The sequence below is a fragment of the Notamacropus eugenii genome, chromosome 6 (assembly GCF_028372415.1).
Source record: "Notamacropus eugenii isolate mMacEug1 chromosome 6, mMacEug1.pri_v2, whole genome shotgun sequence".
Classification (NCBI taxonomy): Eukaryota; Metazoa; Chordata; class Mammalia; order Diprotodontia; family Macropodidae; genus Notamacropus; species Notamacropus eugenii.
In genome coordinates, this window is record NC_092877.1 from 143,522,099 (window position 1) to 143,540,861 (window position 18,763).

The window sequence follows — 18,763 nt, forward strand, 5'->3', positions numbered from 1 at the left end:
TCATTTTCCCCAGGAACGGTTCTCACAAAGCCTTCTCATGCTGTGACCCCCAAACAGATAACCAATACAGTAGGCCATTAACAAGCAGCACCAACTCATAGTACCTCATCAAGACTGTTAATTAGGCAGGGCGCACAGACAAACGTGGAAAGTCACTGCAAAGACTGTCTAAGCTGTACAGATGTGATAGGATCATTTCCAACAATACAATGGTGTAATTGGCAGAAGAGTAATAATTTATTTACTGAATCTAAGTTTTCCCTGACAACATTTTTACTTTTAGGGATATGCCTCCTATCATCCTAGCCTATTCTCTCCATCACAAATATCTTACCAGTTTACATTACTCTGCTTCCCTGTCAAAGCCTACAAAGATTCCTAACTCTTTTCATAGATACTTTTTTTTTTAAAGTGTACAATTTATATAGTTTTCAGTATTCAACATTCACTTCCACAAGAATTTGAATTTCAAATTTTCTTCCCATCTCTCCCCACCCCCACCCCAGGACAGCATGCACCCCATGAACCCCTTCCCCCAGTCTGTCTTCCCTTCTATCACCCCCTTTCTCCCATCCCCCTCCCCTCTATCTTCCTGTAGGGCAAAATAGATTTCTATATCCCATTGCCTATACATCTTATTTCCCAGCTGCACACAAAAACAATTCTTAACTTTCATAATTAAAGCTTTGAGTTCCATATTCTCTCCCTTTCTCCCTCCCCACCTGCCCTCATTGACAAAACAAGCAATTCCATTTAGATCGTACATATGCAGCCTTGCAAAACACTTCCATTCCATAACAGTCATGTTGCAAAAGACCAACCACATTTCCCTCTGTCCTGTCCTACCCTCCATTTATTCCTTTCTCTCCCTTGACTCCACAATAGTGTTTGCTTCTGATTATCCCTTTCCCCAGTTTTCCATCCCTTATATTACCTTCCCTCTCCTATCCCCTTTCCCCCTGCCTTCCTGTAGGTAAAATAGATTTCCATGCCCAACTGAGTGTATATTATTTCCTCCTTAAGCCAAATTCCATGAGAGTCAGGTTCACTTATTCCCTTTCATCTCCCTGCTGTTCCCCATTGTTCCCCTTCATTGTAAAAGCTCTTTCTTGCCTCTTTTATGTGAGATGCTTTCCTACATTCTACCTCTCCCTTCTTTTTCTCCCAGTACGTTCCTCTCAACAGTAAATTTTATTTTTTAGTTATTCTTCCTTTATATTCAGCTCACCTTGTGCCCTATGTCTATCTATATCCATAAACATACATATGTACATACACATACACATACATATATGTACATAAACATACACATACATATATGTACATACACACATACACACACATACACACATACACACACATACATATTCCCTCTAATTACCCTAATACTGAAAAAGGTCTCATGACTTACAAATATCATCTTTCCATGTAGGAATGTAAACAGTTCAACTTTAATGAGCTCCTTAGGGTTTCTCTGTCCTGTTCACCTTTTCATGTTTTTCTTCATTCTTATATTTTAAAGTCAAATTTTCTTTTCAACAAGAATGCTTGGAAGTCTTGATTTCATTGAAATTCCATTTTTTCCCCTGAAATATTATGCTCAGTTTTGTTGGGTAGGTGATTCCTGGTTTTAATCCTATTTTCTTTGACCTCTGGAATATCATATTCCAAGCCCTTTGATCCCTTAGTGTAGAAGCTGCTAGATCTTGCGTTATCCCGATTGTATTTCCACAAGATTTGAACTGTTTCTTTCTGGATGCTTGTAATATCTTCTCCTTGATCTGGGAGTTCTAGAATTTGGCTACAATATTCCTAGGAGTTTTTCTTTTGGGGTCTCTTTTAGGAGGTGATCGGTGGTGAATTCTTTCCATCACTATTTTATCCTCTGATTTTAGAATATCAGGGTGGTTTTCCTTGACGTCTTAGGCTCTTTTTTCAATCATGGTTTTCAGGTAGACCAATAATTTTTAAATTATCTCTCCTGGATCTATTTTCCAGGTCAGTTGTTTTTCCAATGAGATATTTCATATTGTCTTCTTTTTTTTTTTTTTTGCATTCTTTTGATTTTGTTCTCATTAGCTTACACTGGCTCCATTCTAATTTTTAAAGAACAACTTTCTTCAGTGAGTTTTTTGACCTCCTTTTCCACTTGGCCAATTCTGCTGTCTTCCTCCGTTTGTATGCTTTGATGTTCCTCATTGGAAAGGACAGAAGAAAATACCTTTTTACCAAGAAAGTAACTGTCTATACTCTTATTTTTTTCCCCTTTCTGGGCATTTACCCAGTCAATTACTTGACTTCTGAGCTTTTTGTTAAGTAGAGAATAGACTACCCTAGGTTTCAGAGGTTTTGTGCAGCTGTTTTCAGAGCATCTCTAGGGACCTGTAAGTTCTCAGCTCCTCCAAGGTGGCACAATAAGGGAGAGGAGTATTCTTCTCTGCACTCTGGTCGGTGAGCAGCCAAAAGCACTCCTTTCTGCCCTGGAACTGCCAGTCAGATTCCCTCCCCAGTCACCTACATCTCCGCTCCTCCTCACCCCAGGACCGCCACTCAGGACTGGGACCCAGATCAGCCTCTAGATTCCCCCACTGTCTGTAGGTCGAAAGCTCCAGAAGCCAACACCACTGCAGCAGTGGCTGCTGCCTCTTTTGGACTGGGGCTAGGGCCGGACCATGCTTCCCTCTTATCCAAGTGAGAGAGCTTACTTACTGACCTTTGAAGCTGTCTTTAGTGTTTGTGGGTTGAGAAATCTGAAAACTGCAGCAACTGTCAGTGCCCTGAGGCCTGCTCCAGTCCCGTCTGTGTGGCCCATGCTGGGCTGCATCCTGCTCCGAGTCCACTGCAAAAGATCTATTCCATCAGCCTTCCAGGTTGTCTTGGGCTGGAAAACTGTTTCTCATTCTCTGGTTCTGTGGTTACTGTTGCTCTAGAATTTGTTTAGAGTCATTTTTTACAGATATTTTAAGGAGTTTGAGGGGCGAGAGCTCAAGCACGTCCCTGCTTCTACTCTGCCATCTTAGATCCACCTAGAAAAAACTTTTAACCCCTTCACTCACTTTTGGTAAATACTTTAAGAAAGTCAAAGAAAGTAAGGTTCCATATAACGCCTAAAATTTGTAACATCACTTGTCATGGTAGCAAAAACACACAAAATAACTGGGTACCCACTTAATGAAAAACAGTTGAATAAGATGAAAGTAAATATATTGTAATATGACTGTAAATCAGCTATAGGAAATACATGGAATTCAGAGAAACCTAGGAAAATATATGCATGAATTGATAAAGTAAGCAGAACCATGAGAATATATAAACAAAAATAACACCGAAAGGTTTTATAGCAGAGGTTCCCAAACTTATTTGGCCTAACACTCCCTTCTAAAAAAAATTATTCAGCACCCCCCCGGAAATCTACTTTTTTTTAACCTTTTCACTTTTTAAAAAAATTATGACATTTCAAAAAAAAAGTAATTTTGTTTTAAATGATACATCTTAAATTTAGTAATTTACTGTAAACATATGGGTTTGAAATTTTGATGACACAATACTGCATCATGTAACCACGTAGTACTGGACTATAAATAAGTCATCGCCCATACACATACTCCAGCTGATCTATGCTGGACTTCCCGACAATGTGCAACACGCTCACCTGCCAGCACCTGCCTGTTAAGACATGTTAGAAGACTTGGCCACTGATCAGTTATAATCTGCATTTTGTGTGTTTATTTGGAAAATAATTTCATCACTGTTACAACAGTAGATGAAACAGGTACAAATGGCTTTTCAAAATTTTCTTCTCTTCTCTTCTTATGCTTCCACCACCCCCGTACTTTTTATTCAATGCCCCCCGATCACACCCAAGGCTACTACCACCCCCTGGATCTTTTAGCACCCCACCAGAAGGTGGTTATCATCTACTTTGGGAACCTCTCCTGCAATGAACAATCTTGGTACTAAAAACAGAGGTGAAACATACTTTATTCCTCTGAGAAGAGAGGCAGGGGAGTAAGGTTGTCATCAGACATGGCCATTTTATCTGTTAGTTTTTCTTAACTCTTTTATTTATGTCAAGGAAGGGCGCCATATGGGGCCCCAGGGTAATTTCAGGTAATGATTGTGACATAAAAAGCAGAAGATTTTAAATGTTTTAAGAATAATCAAGGAAAAAATATTTACAATGACTACAACAACGTGAATGGAAAGAACAAAATCACTGACACTGGATGTTGTGAAATGACAATGACCAAACGTGGCCACAAAGAAGAGACATGATCAGCTCAGAGTCGTGAGGACTACGGGTATGGAGCACTGCATAGGTTAGACTTAGCTGGTACTTCTCGTTAGTTTCATTGAACTTTTTCTTTCCTATTTTCCAATTCAGAGCGATAAGGGATGGCTCTGTGGGAGAAGGAGGAGGGATATACTGAGAAATACAGGTTACATTTTAAAAAGCCATCACTAAAAATGTTTTAAAAGCAAGTGCAAAATTAAAAAATGGTCATGAATAGTGGTTTCTATTTATTTTCAGTTATAGTGTTTTACATAATATTTTCCTAAAGATGGCTATTTTTCATTTTTCTATAATGAAAACCAGCCTGTTTACTTCTAAGTATTTCTCCAAATTGACCAGGGTCGCTCTAATTCTAATCTTCTCTAGAATTCTAGGGAATCTCCATGGAAGTTGATAAAACCTCTGTATTTTAAAAGCTCTTCTCTATTCCATTACCTAATAAAATTAATTAGTCCTCACAACTGACCCTCCTTCCCCATAGGGCATCACTGGATAAGCCTCCCCATTTAACAGTGAACTGTCTCTAATTACTCTTCATATCCAACCTTTTGAGCAGTTGTACATCCATCTCCCAGGAGAATAATCTAAGTAGATCACACTTTCCTAGAAGGCAAATGGCCACATCACAAGAGAGAAAACTTAAAGACTTATAAAAATGAGGATATTCTGGGATGTCCTCTTCTCTGATAAGCAACTAACAGGATATAACCCAAACTCCTGAGACTGGCACTCACAGTCTTATGCAATTTGGGGTTAAATGACTTTTCTAAGCTTACTACTAGTATTTCTCAGCAGACTTTTTACTTGAGCCAGACAGAGGGCTCTATAGACCTGTCCTGCTCAGCCAGAGTCTTCCATGGTATTTATCTACCTTTGCTTCTCTCCACGGACAAAATTCTACCTATTCTTCAAGTCCCAGGTCAACTACTGCCACCTCTATAAATCCTTCCCAGGCCACCCCAGCACTCCCAAATGGCACCTATTTCCTGTACCAATCGTTGATAATGAGCCATGATTATGTTTAACTTTTCATTCATGTACATGTGAGCTTCTAAGTCTCAAAGAAAGGTACCCTGGAAGATGCAAGAGGGCCAAAGATAAGCCTGGAACATTTCAAATTCTGCTGAAGATTGGCATAGCGCCATCTAAGAAAGCAACTGGATTCTTTTTTCACTTCCCTTCTCCTGCACTGAATGCCTTCCCACTTCCCAAACTCAGAACACGGGGAAAACCATCGCTCTGCTACAGTACTGACTAAACAGGACAGAAAAGGCTGGTCTCCAAATCCATCAACCATTTATACTACTTTTATGATAAATGTGTTCAGAGTCCAAAATAACAACTTTTAAAACAGAACATGGTTAAAAAAGTGAAGACTATGTATATGTATATACTATGTACATCCTAATAATAATAAACCAAAATTTGCAAATATTCCCTAACTTAAAAACTGCACTAATTAAAGTGAAGCTCAGCCACATTATTTTGTTTAATTTACTTCAATTGTGTAATAAATAAATACAGCATTTCCTCCTACCATTCTACTACATAAACCAGCCAGCACACAACTCCAAATGAAAAAAAAAGGAAAAGGGAGGAAAGGAAATGAAAAAAGAATCAGCTACGGAATCTTAAGTGTGTTTCTTCCGACTCTATTTCCAATCACTTGTGCCACTTGCTCTGATTATTAAATTAGAATTGACCTTTTTATACAAGTATTTGCCATCTGTTATTGGATCTCTTTCTCCATCTAATAAAGAAATCATTTCCTCTGTCCCCCTCTTACACTTGGTAGAACTAAAGCATGTTTCCCCATTGTCATTGTGTCCCTGGGGCACCATGGCTACGTCTATCTCTACAGCACAAACCCAAATGGTCGAGGGTGGCATAAAGAGGTTGGCCCAACGAGACACTCTATTGGTTTTCAGCCTCTGATCAATAATGTGTTGGTGGCTTAAAAAGAGGCAATTTTTTTTTTCATTTCAACTACCTAAGATACTGTATTCCCTTTCATTGCATCTGCTGTCACTCCCACTTTCCTATATGTGCTGTAACTGAATCAATTCTGGTTGATGGGCAAGGTGTTAAGAACACTTTGGGTGCAGCCTTTTGACTGAGTCCAAGTTTTACAGAACAAATCCTTTCATTAAGGGGATTTGTTCTGTGCAGTTTGGATTGGGTCAAAGGGCCACACTTGAGGACCTAGAGGGCCACATGTTGCCTCGAGGCCCCAGGTTCCCCACCTGACAAATTCTAGGGTGTCCTAGATGCACTGAAGTCACCTTGCAGAAATTTTTTAAATTATCAACAGCTTCTGCTTTTGTTTCTGTGTCTGTTAATAAAGGACCAGTCTAGGAAGTTCAGTTCAGGAAGGGTTGTTGGCCACCACATGCTGAAATCTTGGGGCGTTAGTAACTCACTAAGTCATCTGCCAAAGGCATGAGGAGATACGACCTGCATCAACAAGGGGAGGCCCCCCACAGGTCAGGGAGAGGACCAGAGTCAGTGAACAGCCATGCCAACCCAGTCATCTTACACAGACACAGTCTTGTACTTCATTCCAGGTTTGTTGACTTTCCCCAAGTTTATATTAGTTCTCTTTTAGGAAAATTCCCCAATTTTTCCTTCAGAAATCACTCCAACAACTTTTAATTTTTTTTATTACTTTTTCCCTTTTAACCACCCTACTTTCTCCCAATTTTGTTATACATCAGGTTAGTTTTTGCTTGTGGCCTTAGAGGTGAAGAAAATCCAGTCCCACTGGGCTCCTCTGTTACTAAATTTCTTTAATCCATTATACTACTTCATTGGACATCAGGAAATGATCTTTAATTTGTCTACTTCCCTTCTTTAATTTTGTGAATCGCAGATTCCCTTTAATATCGGTTTCAGCACCATCATAGTATACAAATGCACCTACTTCTTTCATAATTTGCTAGGTAGGGAGGGGAAAGGGATTATGTTGAAACATGCACATGTTACACAAAGATATAAACAAATTATTTTTTTTACAAGAAATGAAACCAAATCTACCATGGTAAGTTCCACCCCATCCCTTGTCCCTCCCATCCCCAGCTCTGTGATATAAGCCTTAAGAGTAGAATTAGGAAAAATGAGTAGAAGATTTAAAGAGGCAAAACTCTTGATGCAAAGAAAAACTCTCGAACAATTTGAACTCTGCCAAAGTGTCCTGGGACGCCTTGAGAAGTAGTCAGATTCCCCCTCACTGAAGCTGCTCAAACAAAGGTTGGGTGACCACTTGTCCAGGGTGTATTGGAAAGAACTCTTGATCTAGCTGTACAATTGGCCAAGATGGCACCTGAGGTCACTTCCAACCCTGAAATTCTATAAAAATATGTATTGACAAGGGAATTGACACTTTAATTTTAAAATAAGTTGGCCCCAGTACTCACCTCATTTCCACCAACAGCTTTGGTTAAGATTACTGCAGAAGAAACAGGAGGTGGCATGCAACCAACTGTTTGTAAACTGAAAAATAAAATATAAAATAACATGTAAATAAGCTTTCTCAATTGAACTGAGAGGTGAGCAAATGAAAATACATAAATGTCAATGTATATTCAAATTCTGGTGACTTTTGATGAGGATGATATATACATATTATATACTCTTTTAAGGTTTGCAAAGTATCCCAATTTACAGATTTGGAAACCAAGGCAGAGATCATCTAAGTATTCAGCTAGTAAGTGTCAGAGGCCAGATTTGAATGCTGGTGTTCCTGACACCAAATCCAATGTTCTGTTCACTGTGCCACAATTACTAGCCGCTTGACCTCCACACTGGACCACAGGCCTCAAAGGGCTGAACAAGGAAGCCTACATACACAAGCTCTGAATTTCCTCGGGACTAGCACAAGTGTGTATGACTTTATATCTCAGGTAATCCTAAGCATTAAAAGTAATTACTTCATTTCTTCGAAAAGACATTAAAAGCATCCACAGCAAACAAAAAAAAAAATCAATCAGGAGAGATTTTGCAATGCAAACCCAAGGTAAATGTAACTGATCTCTCTGGGTAGCATCCTCCACAGAGTTTTAAACGAGGTAAAAACTTCAGGTTATATTTTATGGAGTTTGCAAACGTAAGAGAGAAAAGTATTCTGAGAAGCAGAGGGCATTCAATAGAGTGGTATGTCCCAGAAAAGGCAAGAAGGAGGAGAAGGAGGGGAAGGACCAATAGATTTTGAGATCCAAAGGAAAGCTCTCAGAAAGCTTCAACAGAGTGGTGGGATAGGAGCCAAGCAGCTTGGTGAGACCGTGATCTGAGGATATGAGACAGTGGAGATCAATCAGGCAAGCCTGGGAGGGCTTCAATTTCCTCACATAATGAAGCAGCAATGGCCTCCATGTCCTTTCCAGTTCTCAATCTATGAACGTACAATTACATGATATGGGATGCCACCTGAAAGGGGAAAATTTTTTTCAAGATGAAGATCATAGTCTATTCTGCAGAGAAGAAGGAGCCAATGGAGAAAGTAAGATTAACGATCATAATGAAGGAAGCGTAATATAATAAATTAATAAATAAAAATAATATAGAAAGTCCTGAAAGAGCCAAAAGGATGAGTAGAACAGGTAGAAGGAAAGGCCAAGAGGAAAAAAGATACTTCTCCTATGAGACACGTACACCTAACAGCACCCAAAAAGGGGCCTTGAAGGAGGCCATCTGACCATGTCATCCCCCCTCCTCAAGCATCTCTAGTAGCTCCCTATTACCTCCAGTATCAAACATAAAATCCTCCACTTGGTTTTTCAGAGCCCTCCATAACCAGCTCCTTGGGCCTTTCCAGTCTTCCTGCACCTGATCTCCACTCACATACTCTGCAATCCAGTGCCACTGACCGCCATGTTGTTCCTCCAGGTACTTTCACTGGCTGTCTCCCACTCCTGCAAGTCTCCTCCTCCCCATCTCCACCTCCTAGCTTCCCTGGTTTCCTTCAAGTCCCAACTAAAATCCCACTTTCTGCAGGAAGCCTTTCCCACTGCCTTCCCCCCGATGACTGCCTCCATTCTATCATGTACTGTACATACCTTATTCATACATGGCCATTTGCAAGTTGTCTCCCTCAGTGGACTGGAAGCCCAGAAAGCAAAGGCAGCCTTTTATCTTTCCTCATATCCCCAGTGTTTGGCACAGTGCCTGGTACACAGTAGGCATTTAACACATGCTCACTAACTAACCCTTTAAGGCAGCTAGGTGGTGAAATGGATAGAGCACTGGGCCTGGAATGTGGAAGATTCCTCTTTGTGAGTTCAACCCCAGCCTCAGACACTGCTAGCTGTGTGACCCTGGCCAAGTCACTTAACCCTACTTGCCTCAGTTTCCTAATCTGTAAAATGAGCTGGAGAAGGAAATGGCAAACTGCTCTAGTATCTTTTACAAGAAAACCCCAAAAGAGTTGGACACAACTAAAAAAACACTGAACAACAACAACGGACCTGGACAAGTCTTACCTTTGTTCCTGCCCTCTGTTACCCAGTGACATTAACCTCTACTCTGGAACCCCCAACAAGATCCTACCTCTGCTGAGGGTCTTCACTAGCTGTCCCCCATGGCCAAAACTCTCCTCATGCTCATCCCTGCCCCTTAACTTCCCACCTGCTGCCACAAGGCTTCAGCTCTCCCAAACCTTGCTGCCTTCCCTCAAAGATCACTCCCCTTTATCTCACCTGTACCTTATTTGCACATAGTTGCCTGGACATTGTTTCATCCATTAGATTGTAATGTCCTTCGAAGCTGGGACTATTCTTTTTTGCCCTTTTTTTGTATCCTCAGGGCTTAGCACAATGCCAGCCAAACAGGAGACACTTGCTAAATGCTTGTTGACTTGACTTCTCCAACTTCAGGAAATCAAAATACAGGGTGTTCCAAAAGTCTTTTTTTTTAACTGTTTAGAATAGTTTGTATAAGAAATAGGAAGTTCTCTTCCACGGGTGGGGAAACTGTGGCCTTAAGGTCACATATGGCCCTCTAAGTCCTCAAGTGTGAGCCTTTGATTGAATTCAAACTGGATTCAGTCAAAGAGCTGTACTTGAGGACCTAGAGAGCCTCAAGGCCACAGGTTCCCCACCCCGGCATTAGGCTATGTGAATGTTACTTGTTATGCAGTTACAACAACATACCACAATATAGGAGAAAATGACTGTAGTAGTAAGGGCAATCCATTAATATTACTTCCAGTTACATCATTTCAAGCAGAAACCTATTATTCTTACACTGACCTGTTAAAAGAAATTTATGAGCAAGACGTTCATTATATACCACATAATTACAAAGGACAGTTTACTTTCATTTTTTTTTTTAATTTTCAGTGCCTGAATTAAGTATATTATGCCACATGCTTATCATGTACTCTGATGTCAAAAGCTATCACTTTTCCATCTCCTAAGTTAAGGACTCCTGTGGACTTTTCCATGCTCAGTCCATCACTATATTTAAGAGAACTGCAGATTGTAATCATCTTAAAGTTACTAACATTACAGTGTTATAATGTTCTGCAATTTTGTAGGACTCACATGAACTGGACTGAGCAGGAAGGACTGTAAGAAACAGAGGCAGGAGGAGGAATCTACTGTGTGCTACTGGTATTTCCAAACTCAAGCTGGAAGTTCCAAAAAGGAAACGTGTAATAAAAACTCGCCTTCTAAGGAACATTAGATATTGCTTTTCACACACGCACACACACACATGCACACACACATGCACACACACACACACACACGTGTCTCCCCCTACCCAAAAGAACTTGTAACAAAAACCACCTTTCTTTTCTGTTTGTTTTTTAAGATACTGGATTGAAAATAACTATGAAATAAATGTTCTGAGGTAAAGATGAGAACAGAAATATCGATGACCGTGTTAATTTTGAAGAAACAAGACAATCGAAGTAAACGTTTCTGGAGATCAACACATTTTGCTCATTACCTTTCTGTGGGGGAGGGCAGGGGATGGTCCCAGGTAATGGTTCACATAAAAGCATCCACTGAAGCGTGTTAAGTACATCATGTCTCAAAGCAGAATGCTGAGTTTTGGTTTCTTGGTTAAGATGTGCTTGATATGCAGGTGAGGATTAAGGGGGAAAGAATATCATCCTTTACAACCATCCTATCTTGAAGGTCTAGCTTGGGACACTTTCTGTCACATGGAGTATCTTATCATTTTTACATATACAAATAAACTGCTTTCCTACTTAGACTATAAGCTATTACTCTTTACCATAATTAGAGATATTAACATCCCAAATATAGTGGGGTTCACAACAAATATTTGTAGATTACGTGGAGTAGCGTGACCTTGGAGTCAGACAAGAAACACGTTTAAATCCAGCCTCAAACACTTCCTGGCTGTGTGATCACCTACAAGTCACTTAAGCTCTCAGTTTCTTTGCCTGTAAAATGGAATCCTGCTTGTACCGTCTTAAGGGTTGTTGTACGGAAAGCACTGTATAAAAATTTAAAGTGCTGAATATTCTCAAATACCACTTTATATTTTTCAAGTTGAATTTTACATTTCATTTGAGCCTTACAAAAAACCCCCAAAACACAACCTGTGAGTAAACAGAGAACGGTTATCCTTATTTTGCTGTTGAGGAAACAGACCCTCCACAGTAAGCAATTCTCCCAAAGCCAGAGCAAGTCACCAGCAGCAGCGCTGAGGCTGAAGCCTCCTCATTCTAAGTCCATTTTTTTCCTTTCTATTCATTATACCATGACCCCAAAGCACAATTTATTTTAAACATTTCCCCCCAAAATGCTCTTAAATCACCATGCTAGTCTTTAAATCTGGGGCAACACTTTCAAACTTTAGGGGAAAAGAACTCTTTGTTAATACAACTGGTGTTCTTAACATAGAAGAAAACAATTCCCTATATATATATATATATATATATATATATATATGTTCTATGGACAAACACTTACATATATTTAAAAATGAAAAAAAACTTTGGTTTGAAACCAATTCCCCTCAGCTTCCCTCCCCACCACAGAATAACCACTTTCAATCACTTTCACCAATCACCATTGTTTCCCAACATACCCTTTTAAAAGCCACTCATTGATGGGTGTAACTGAGAGCAGTTGAAGAAAAAACCATATCGTTGTTGGGAAGAAGGCAAGCGTAAAGATCTGAACAAAAAGATGTAATTTTATATGCATCAAAGCACTGGTCAGCTCCTGGAGAAAAAACAAAACAAATGAAAAACACATTTTAAAATTGTTTGGAAGAGAGATAGCTACAGAAAGACCACTCAACCCAGTTATTTTATTTTGGTATTTATTTGTAACTCATCTTACATAAAATAACAAATCATAACAGATAAGACTCTAAGGGGAGAAAATATTCCATATTTTAATTTAAATTGCTACAATAGCCCATTTGTCTTCAAAATACAACCAATTTAATTTAGACTAGGGAAGAGCTTTTTACCTTTGTTAATTTATAAGAAAAGAGTATGTTAAGCAAAATGCTACTATAAAAAAGTTTGCAGGATGGCTTTTTAACCAAGTTAAGGGAGAACTTTTCATTTTTATTGCCACCTTTGGGTTTTATATCACCTTTGTTTCTAAACATACCTCTCTCCATTCCCCCATCCAGAAAGTCATTCCTTGTAATAAAGAAGAAAAGAGAAAAAGAGGGAGAAGAAGGTAGACCAGCAAAACTAACTTACGAATCACCAAACCTAACCGTATATACAAGATTCCTCACCCCTAGTCCACCACCACCACCCCACCCCACCCCCAGCAAAGAATGGAGGACTTTCTTAATACTTCAAATTGTTTTAAACATTTTATGGGCACCAATTTCCAAAAAATAATGCTCTGCTGGTTACAAATGATCCTTATCTATTCATTAAAACGGACTTCACTTAACTGCAACCAGGTAATTATACAGCTTGTCACAGGTTTGCACTGCTGAATTTTCTTGGAAATGTTTAAATAGCTTGATGGCTCAATAACTAGGTCGGTGTTAGTACTCCTGCACCATAACCCCTCCAGCCTTTCTCAAGCTGTGGGTTGCCCGTACGTTCCTGTTCCAGGCGAGTTACAGTCTGCTTGAGAATCCACCCAATACTGCAGGCCATCTTCTAGACCAGGTCTTCTTAACCTTTTCTCTCCTATGTGCCGCTTGAGCAAGCTGGTGGAACCTACGGACCCCTTTTTCATAATCATGTTTTTAAGTAATTAAAGGAAATACCATATTTCAGCTAGAAGTTAGTTTTAAAAAAAAGGGTACAATTTTTCCCCCATCCAAGTTCACTGACCCCCTGAATTTTATCCACAGCACCCTGGGGATTCATAGATCCCAGGTTACGAATCTTCATTCGTGGTCAACAATTTAAACTGGCCTTTTCCCTGCCCTACCTCACCTTCAGTTAATTCAAATCAGTAATATTTTTACTGTATTTGGTAACAATTTTTTAAAGTAAAAATCCATGAAAAAGAAACATGAAATCAAAGCACAAATATCCTGTGAGGTTCACAGATAAAGAAGCACAACCAACCATTAAAATAGTTCAGGGTTCAAACATGCAGACTTACATGGAAGCCAGCACAGATATGGACCTTCCCACTTTGTAGATGAGAAAACTGAGGACCACAGAGAGAAAATAAATTGCCTACAACCACACAGCTAGTAAGGATCAAAAGGCAAACCTAGGTCGTCTGACTCCAGGCCCAATACCGCAATAATTCTGTGACTCTTCTTTCTATTCAAATAAATACTTACTTCAAACCATGCATTGATGACACATTCATTTTCAGCAACTACGAGAACTTACAACCCTTGTACAGCACTAGGAGACTTCTCAGTAAATTGCTACGATAGAAAACAAATCACCCTATGGCCAATATTCCAGTTCTAGCTAGACATATAGCATTTCTGTTGTCTAAGGACTCCCTCCAGGTCCAAACTGCATTTTCTTCCACTTTGGTAAGTCACCATGGCAATGACTCTGGGAGGAAGATGAGCTCAGGATTACATTACCCAAAAAATCCTATTCAAAAGTAGATTTATTCAAAAGCAGAAATGGCTGGCTTGGAAGGCAGTGGGTGGCTTTCTCCTCACTGGAAAGGAGAAAAGGACAGGAAATGGGTCTAAGATGCAGTCACTGAAACTTAATATTAGCCACAGAGAGGTCAATGACTAGACTTCTCAAGGCTCCTAGGAGCTTCAGCCTGGTTATACTAAAGGAAGGACCCTTGGGAATTCAGGCCCAGAACTCTACCAGAACAGAGTAGAGCTTCTATTTGACACTCATCCCACCCACCAGTCTGAAGTCTTCAGTGCCTGACTAGGAGTTAGGAAGACCTAGTTCCAGTCTTCCTTCAGATCCTTATTAACTGTTATCCTGAGTGACTCATCTGTAAAATGGGATAACCGCACATATTTCACTGGGTCATTATGAGAGTCCAACAAGATGATTAAGGCAAAGTGCTCTGCAAACCTTAAAGGTGCTATAGAAAAGCAAGCTATTATTATATCGTGGTTATTGCTGTTGTCCAAATGAGATAATACGAAAAGCATCCCATTATCATTACTCATTTATAATAATAATTATTATTCAAAGATGAGACCAGAGACAGCTCTAGAGCTGACCAAAGCTCCCAACCTCTACCTTACAGAAGGCCCTTGGGAATCAATTTCATTCCAGTGCAACGTCCTGGACGTTTTAGACACACAAACAGAATGAATCTAGGTTGGACCTTGGGGCCTGTGCCAACGAGGTGAAACGTCCTCAGTTTTCTCATCTGCAAAACTATCATGGAACTATCATGGAAGCTGGAGCATTTTCAAGATTGCCACAGTATCCCAATTATCAGATCCCAGTATCCCAATATCAGACTTTCCATACCCATTTTAAATATTCAAGAAGATAAAATAAGAATTCACATATTTAAAACTGTAAAATACAATATTTTGTCATGTATATTTATACATATTATGTTATATATAATAATTATATATATTATAAATATACAAATAAATATATAAAATTTAATAATAGCTAGCATTTTTATAGCACTTCAAGCCTTGCAAAATCCTTTATATGCTAGTCTCATTTGATCCTCACAACCACCCGGGGAGGTCGGTACTATTATTATCCCCGTTTTACATATACAGAAATTGAGTTTAAGAGAGGTTAAATAACTTAGCCAAGGTCATACAATTAGTTAAGTGTCTGTCTGTGTCAGGATTCTAACTCAAGACTTCCTGATTCCAAATCCACATTGTAGGCCCTGGACCACCTTGCCCATCAGCAGGTAGAGTTTAAAATTTCATGTCTAAATAAGTATCAGATCATACAAATTGTTCCCCAATGCACAGTGCCTAGCATACAGTGGGTGCCTAATAAATGCTTATTGACCAACTGATCTTGGATAAAAGATAAGCTCTTCAGCTTGTCATTTAAAGCCTTTCACGCCACGGCTCTGGCTTACTTTTCCTGACATTTTCTTTTGTCCATTTCTTCTTCAACAGCATCACAATAAATGCCTCCCCCATTGGAATGTAGGGTCCTTGGGGTCAGGGATGACTTTTCCCTTTTTTATATGCCTAGAACTTAGTACAGTGGCTAGAACATAGTAAGTGCTTAATAAATGTTTACTGACTGACAGGATAATAATAACAATAGGAGCTAACATTTATCTCACACTTTAAGCCCTGCAACACATTCAGTCACTATCTCATTTGACCTTCCCAACAACCTTGGGAGACAGGTGCTAATCTTATTCCCACTTTACAGATGAGGAAACTAAGGCAGGTGGAAGTTAAATGACTTGCGCAGGGTCACCTAGGTAGTAAGTGTCTGAGGCAAGATTTGAACTCAGGTCTTCCCGAATCCCAGTCTGGGGCTGTACCCACTGAAGAACACACTTATATAGCACTCTCAAGTTTGCAAAGCACTTGACATATCATTGGTGGTTCCAAACAACCCCAGGAGATAAAAACTAAAGGTATGGTTCTCCCTTTTTAACAGAGAAGGGCACTGGCTCAAAGGGGTTGACTGTCACACTTTTATAGAGGAAGTAGCAGAGGCAGGATGTGAACCCAAGACTTCCTGCTTCCAAGGCCAGCCTTCTGTGCTGTAGCATCCACCATCATCCCCATCCTGCTTCTCTAACTACCTCACTAAGTAAACAGAACAAGAGAATGAACTGCTTTGTGGCATAAGGGAAGATTATTAGTGTCTGGGCTAAATAAGTTGTTACTGTTGTTTTTCAGTTGTGTCCAACTCTCTGTGACCCCATTTGGGGTTTTCTTGGCAGAGATGCTAGAGTGGTTTGCCATTTTCTTCTCTACCTCATTTTGCAGATGAGGAAACTGAGGCAAACAGTTAGGTGACTTGCCCAGGGTCACCCAAGTAGTAAGTGTCTAAGGCCAGATCGGAACTCATATCTTCGGGACTCTAGGCCTGGCACTCTATCTATGGAGTCACTTAGCTGCCCCCTAAATAAGTTATCTGGACGTAAAACATCATCCCCTGCTATGACCTCACCTCTGTTTCACACAATTTTAGCAGCTATTTCCACAAGTGCTTCATGAACAAGAAAACATCACCATTCATGAGCGCAGACTTCCTGATTCATGTCATTCCTTCTTTTCAGTATAGATGGTGAACCAGTAAAACCCTAAAACTGAGACAGGAATCCACTGGCTCCACATACGATTAACAAGTGGAACAGCCAAGGCAAACAAGCTTTGAGAGAACTCAAGCTTTGAAGCAGAATCGTTTCTTCAGCGTTTCCTACTTACAGAGCATCTGACTCTCACAATTACCCTGGAAGGTAGGCACTGTTTATTATCATCCCCATTTTACAGATGAGAAAACCAAGGCAAACAGCAGATAAGTGACTTGCCCTGGATCATGTGGCTAGTAAGTGGCTGAGGCCAAATCTGAACTTCCTTACTCCGGGTCCAGAGCTCCAACCACTATACATAGCCACCATGCTGGCACTATAGTGATCTTGGTCTGAGTGCTGTCTTCCTGTCCTGGCTAATGTGGGTTTGCAGAGCAGCTCTCTTCAGACCTGAGGTTTTGTCCTAAAATGCATCCCCTGGTACCTGCTTAATAATATGGCTGCTATGTATAGTGGTTGGAGCTCTGGACCTATGGCCTTCTCTTACATCCCAGTGCCCCAGATTCTAGAACCAAGAGAACAACTTTTAGAAGTGCCTTCTGTCTAAAAGACATTCCAGACATTTCAGAAGTGTCTTTGTGAGCATCCATCAGGATCCCTTCATTTGTGTGGAAACAAATGTACCTGCAGACACTCATCACACATAAGACCTTAGACATCTACAAGCACAGAGAAGTCTGTTTAAAGTATCTTTCCCTGGCAGGGGAAGCTTCTGTTTACATGAAGGCGAGTATGTCAGTATTTCCTAAATCTCAGCTCAGTCATCACCTTTGGCATGAGGCCCTTCCTCATATCCCCCTCCCCAAAATTACCTTCTCTATGTCTTACATATACTTTGCATCTGTTCATATACATTGTCTCCCCTAACTGAACATAAACTCCTTGAAGGCATGGACTCAATGCCTAACACATAGTTGCTATTCAGTCATTTTTCGGTTGTGTCTGACTTTCTGTGACCCCATTTGGGATTTTCTTGGCAAAGATACCAGAATGACGTGCCATTTCCTTCTCCAGCCCATTTCACAGATGACTTGTCCATGGTCACACAGCTCTAAGTGTCTGAGGCCAGATCTGATCACAAAGATAGAGTCTTCCTGACATCAGGCTGGGTGCTCCATCCACTCTGCCAGCCAGTCGCCCTAATATAGAGTAGGAGTCTCCTAAGTTGACTGATTTATAACACAATTGCTCTTAACTATTTCTTCAAGAGCAAACTTTCTCCATTGTTCAGATTGTTAGCCCCTTCAAGAACAGACTACTCTTTCTGACTTAAAAATCTCATCACCTTCACATTTAGAGACTTCTTTGCCCAGAAACACCCCGACCACCAGAAAACAATGCTAGACAAGGCTCTGTGAGCCTCCCTCTGCCCAGGTAGGTCACAACTCATTTCTAACTTAGTGAAATCTCACAGTTAGAGCTGAAAGGAAGCTCGGGGCACCTACTTCCCAACACTCGTTTTCCCCATGAAGCAGATAAAAAACGGTGCATGGTCAGAGGGTACTTTAAGTGTACAAAGTGTTTAACAATTATGATTTTCATTGGATCTTCACAACTACTGGGGACGTAGGTATTAGGATTATCTCTATTTTACAGATAAAGAAACTGAGGATTAGAGGGTTATATAGTTCCTAAGTATCCGAGGCAGGATTTGAACTCAGGCATTCCCAGTTCCAAGTCTGACAGTCTAGTCACAACACCAGGACTTGCCTAAGGCAGAGGGCAAATGTCTTATCTAAATACACATAGTGAGTGAGGGAATGAGTGTCTGTAGCAGGTCTTCCAACCACTAAGCCCAGTACTCTAACCA

At 40.2% G+C, this 18,763-nt stretch overlaps 1 protein-coding gene across 7 annotated transcripts in view; it reads right to left on the minus strand.

Moving 5' to 3' along the window:
• SLC10A7 (solute carrier family 10 member 7) overlaps positions 1 to 18,763 on the minus strand; it is a 273,274-nt gene that overhangs the window by 243,501 nt on the left and 11,010 nt on the right. For 5 of the 7 annotated variants that reach the window (XM_072621188.1, XM_072621186.1, XM_072621187.1 and 2 more), the window contains exons 3-4: positions 12,353 to 12,489; positions 7,708 to 7,783 (exon numbers count right to left, since the gene is read on the minus strand). In XM_072621188.1, the coding sequence (XP_072477289.1) occupies positions 7,708 to 7,783; positions 12,353 to 12,489 (213 nt within the window). Of the gene's footprint in view, positions 1 to 4,042; positions 4,402 to 7,707; positions 7,784 to 12,352; positions 12,490 to 18,763 lie in introns of those variants that run through there. The other 2 variants (XM_072621191.1, XR_011969714.1) reach the window with 2 other exon arrangements.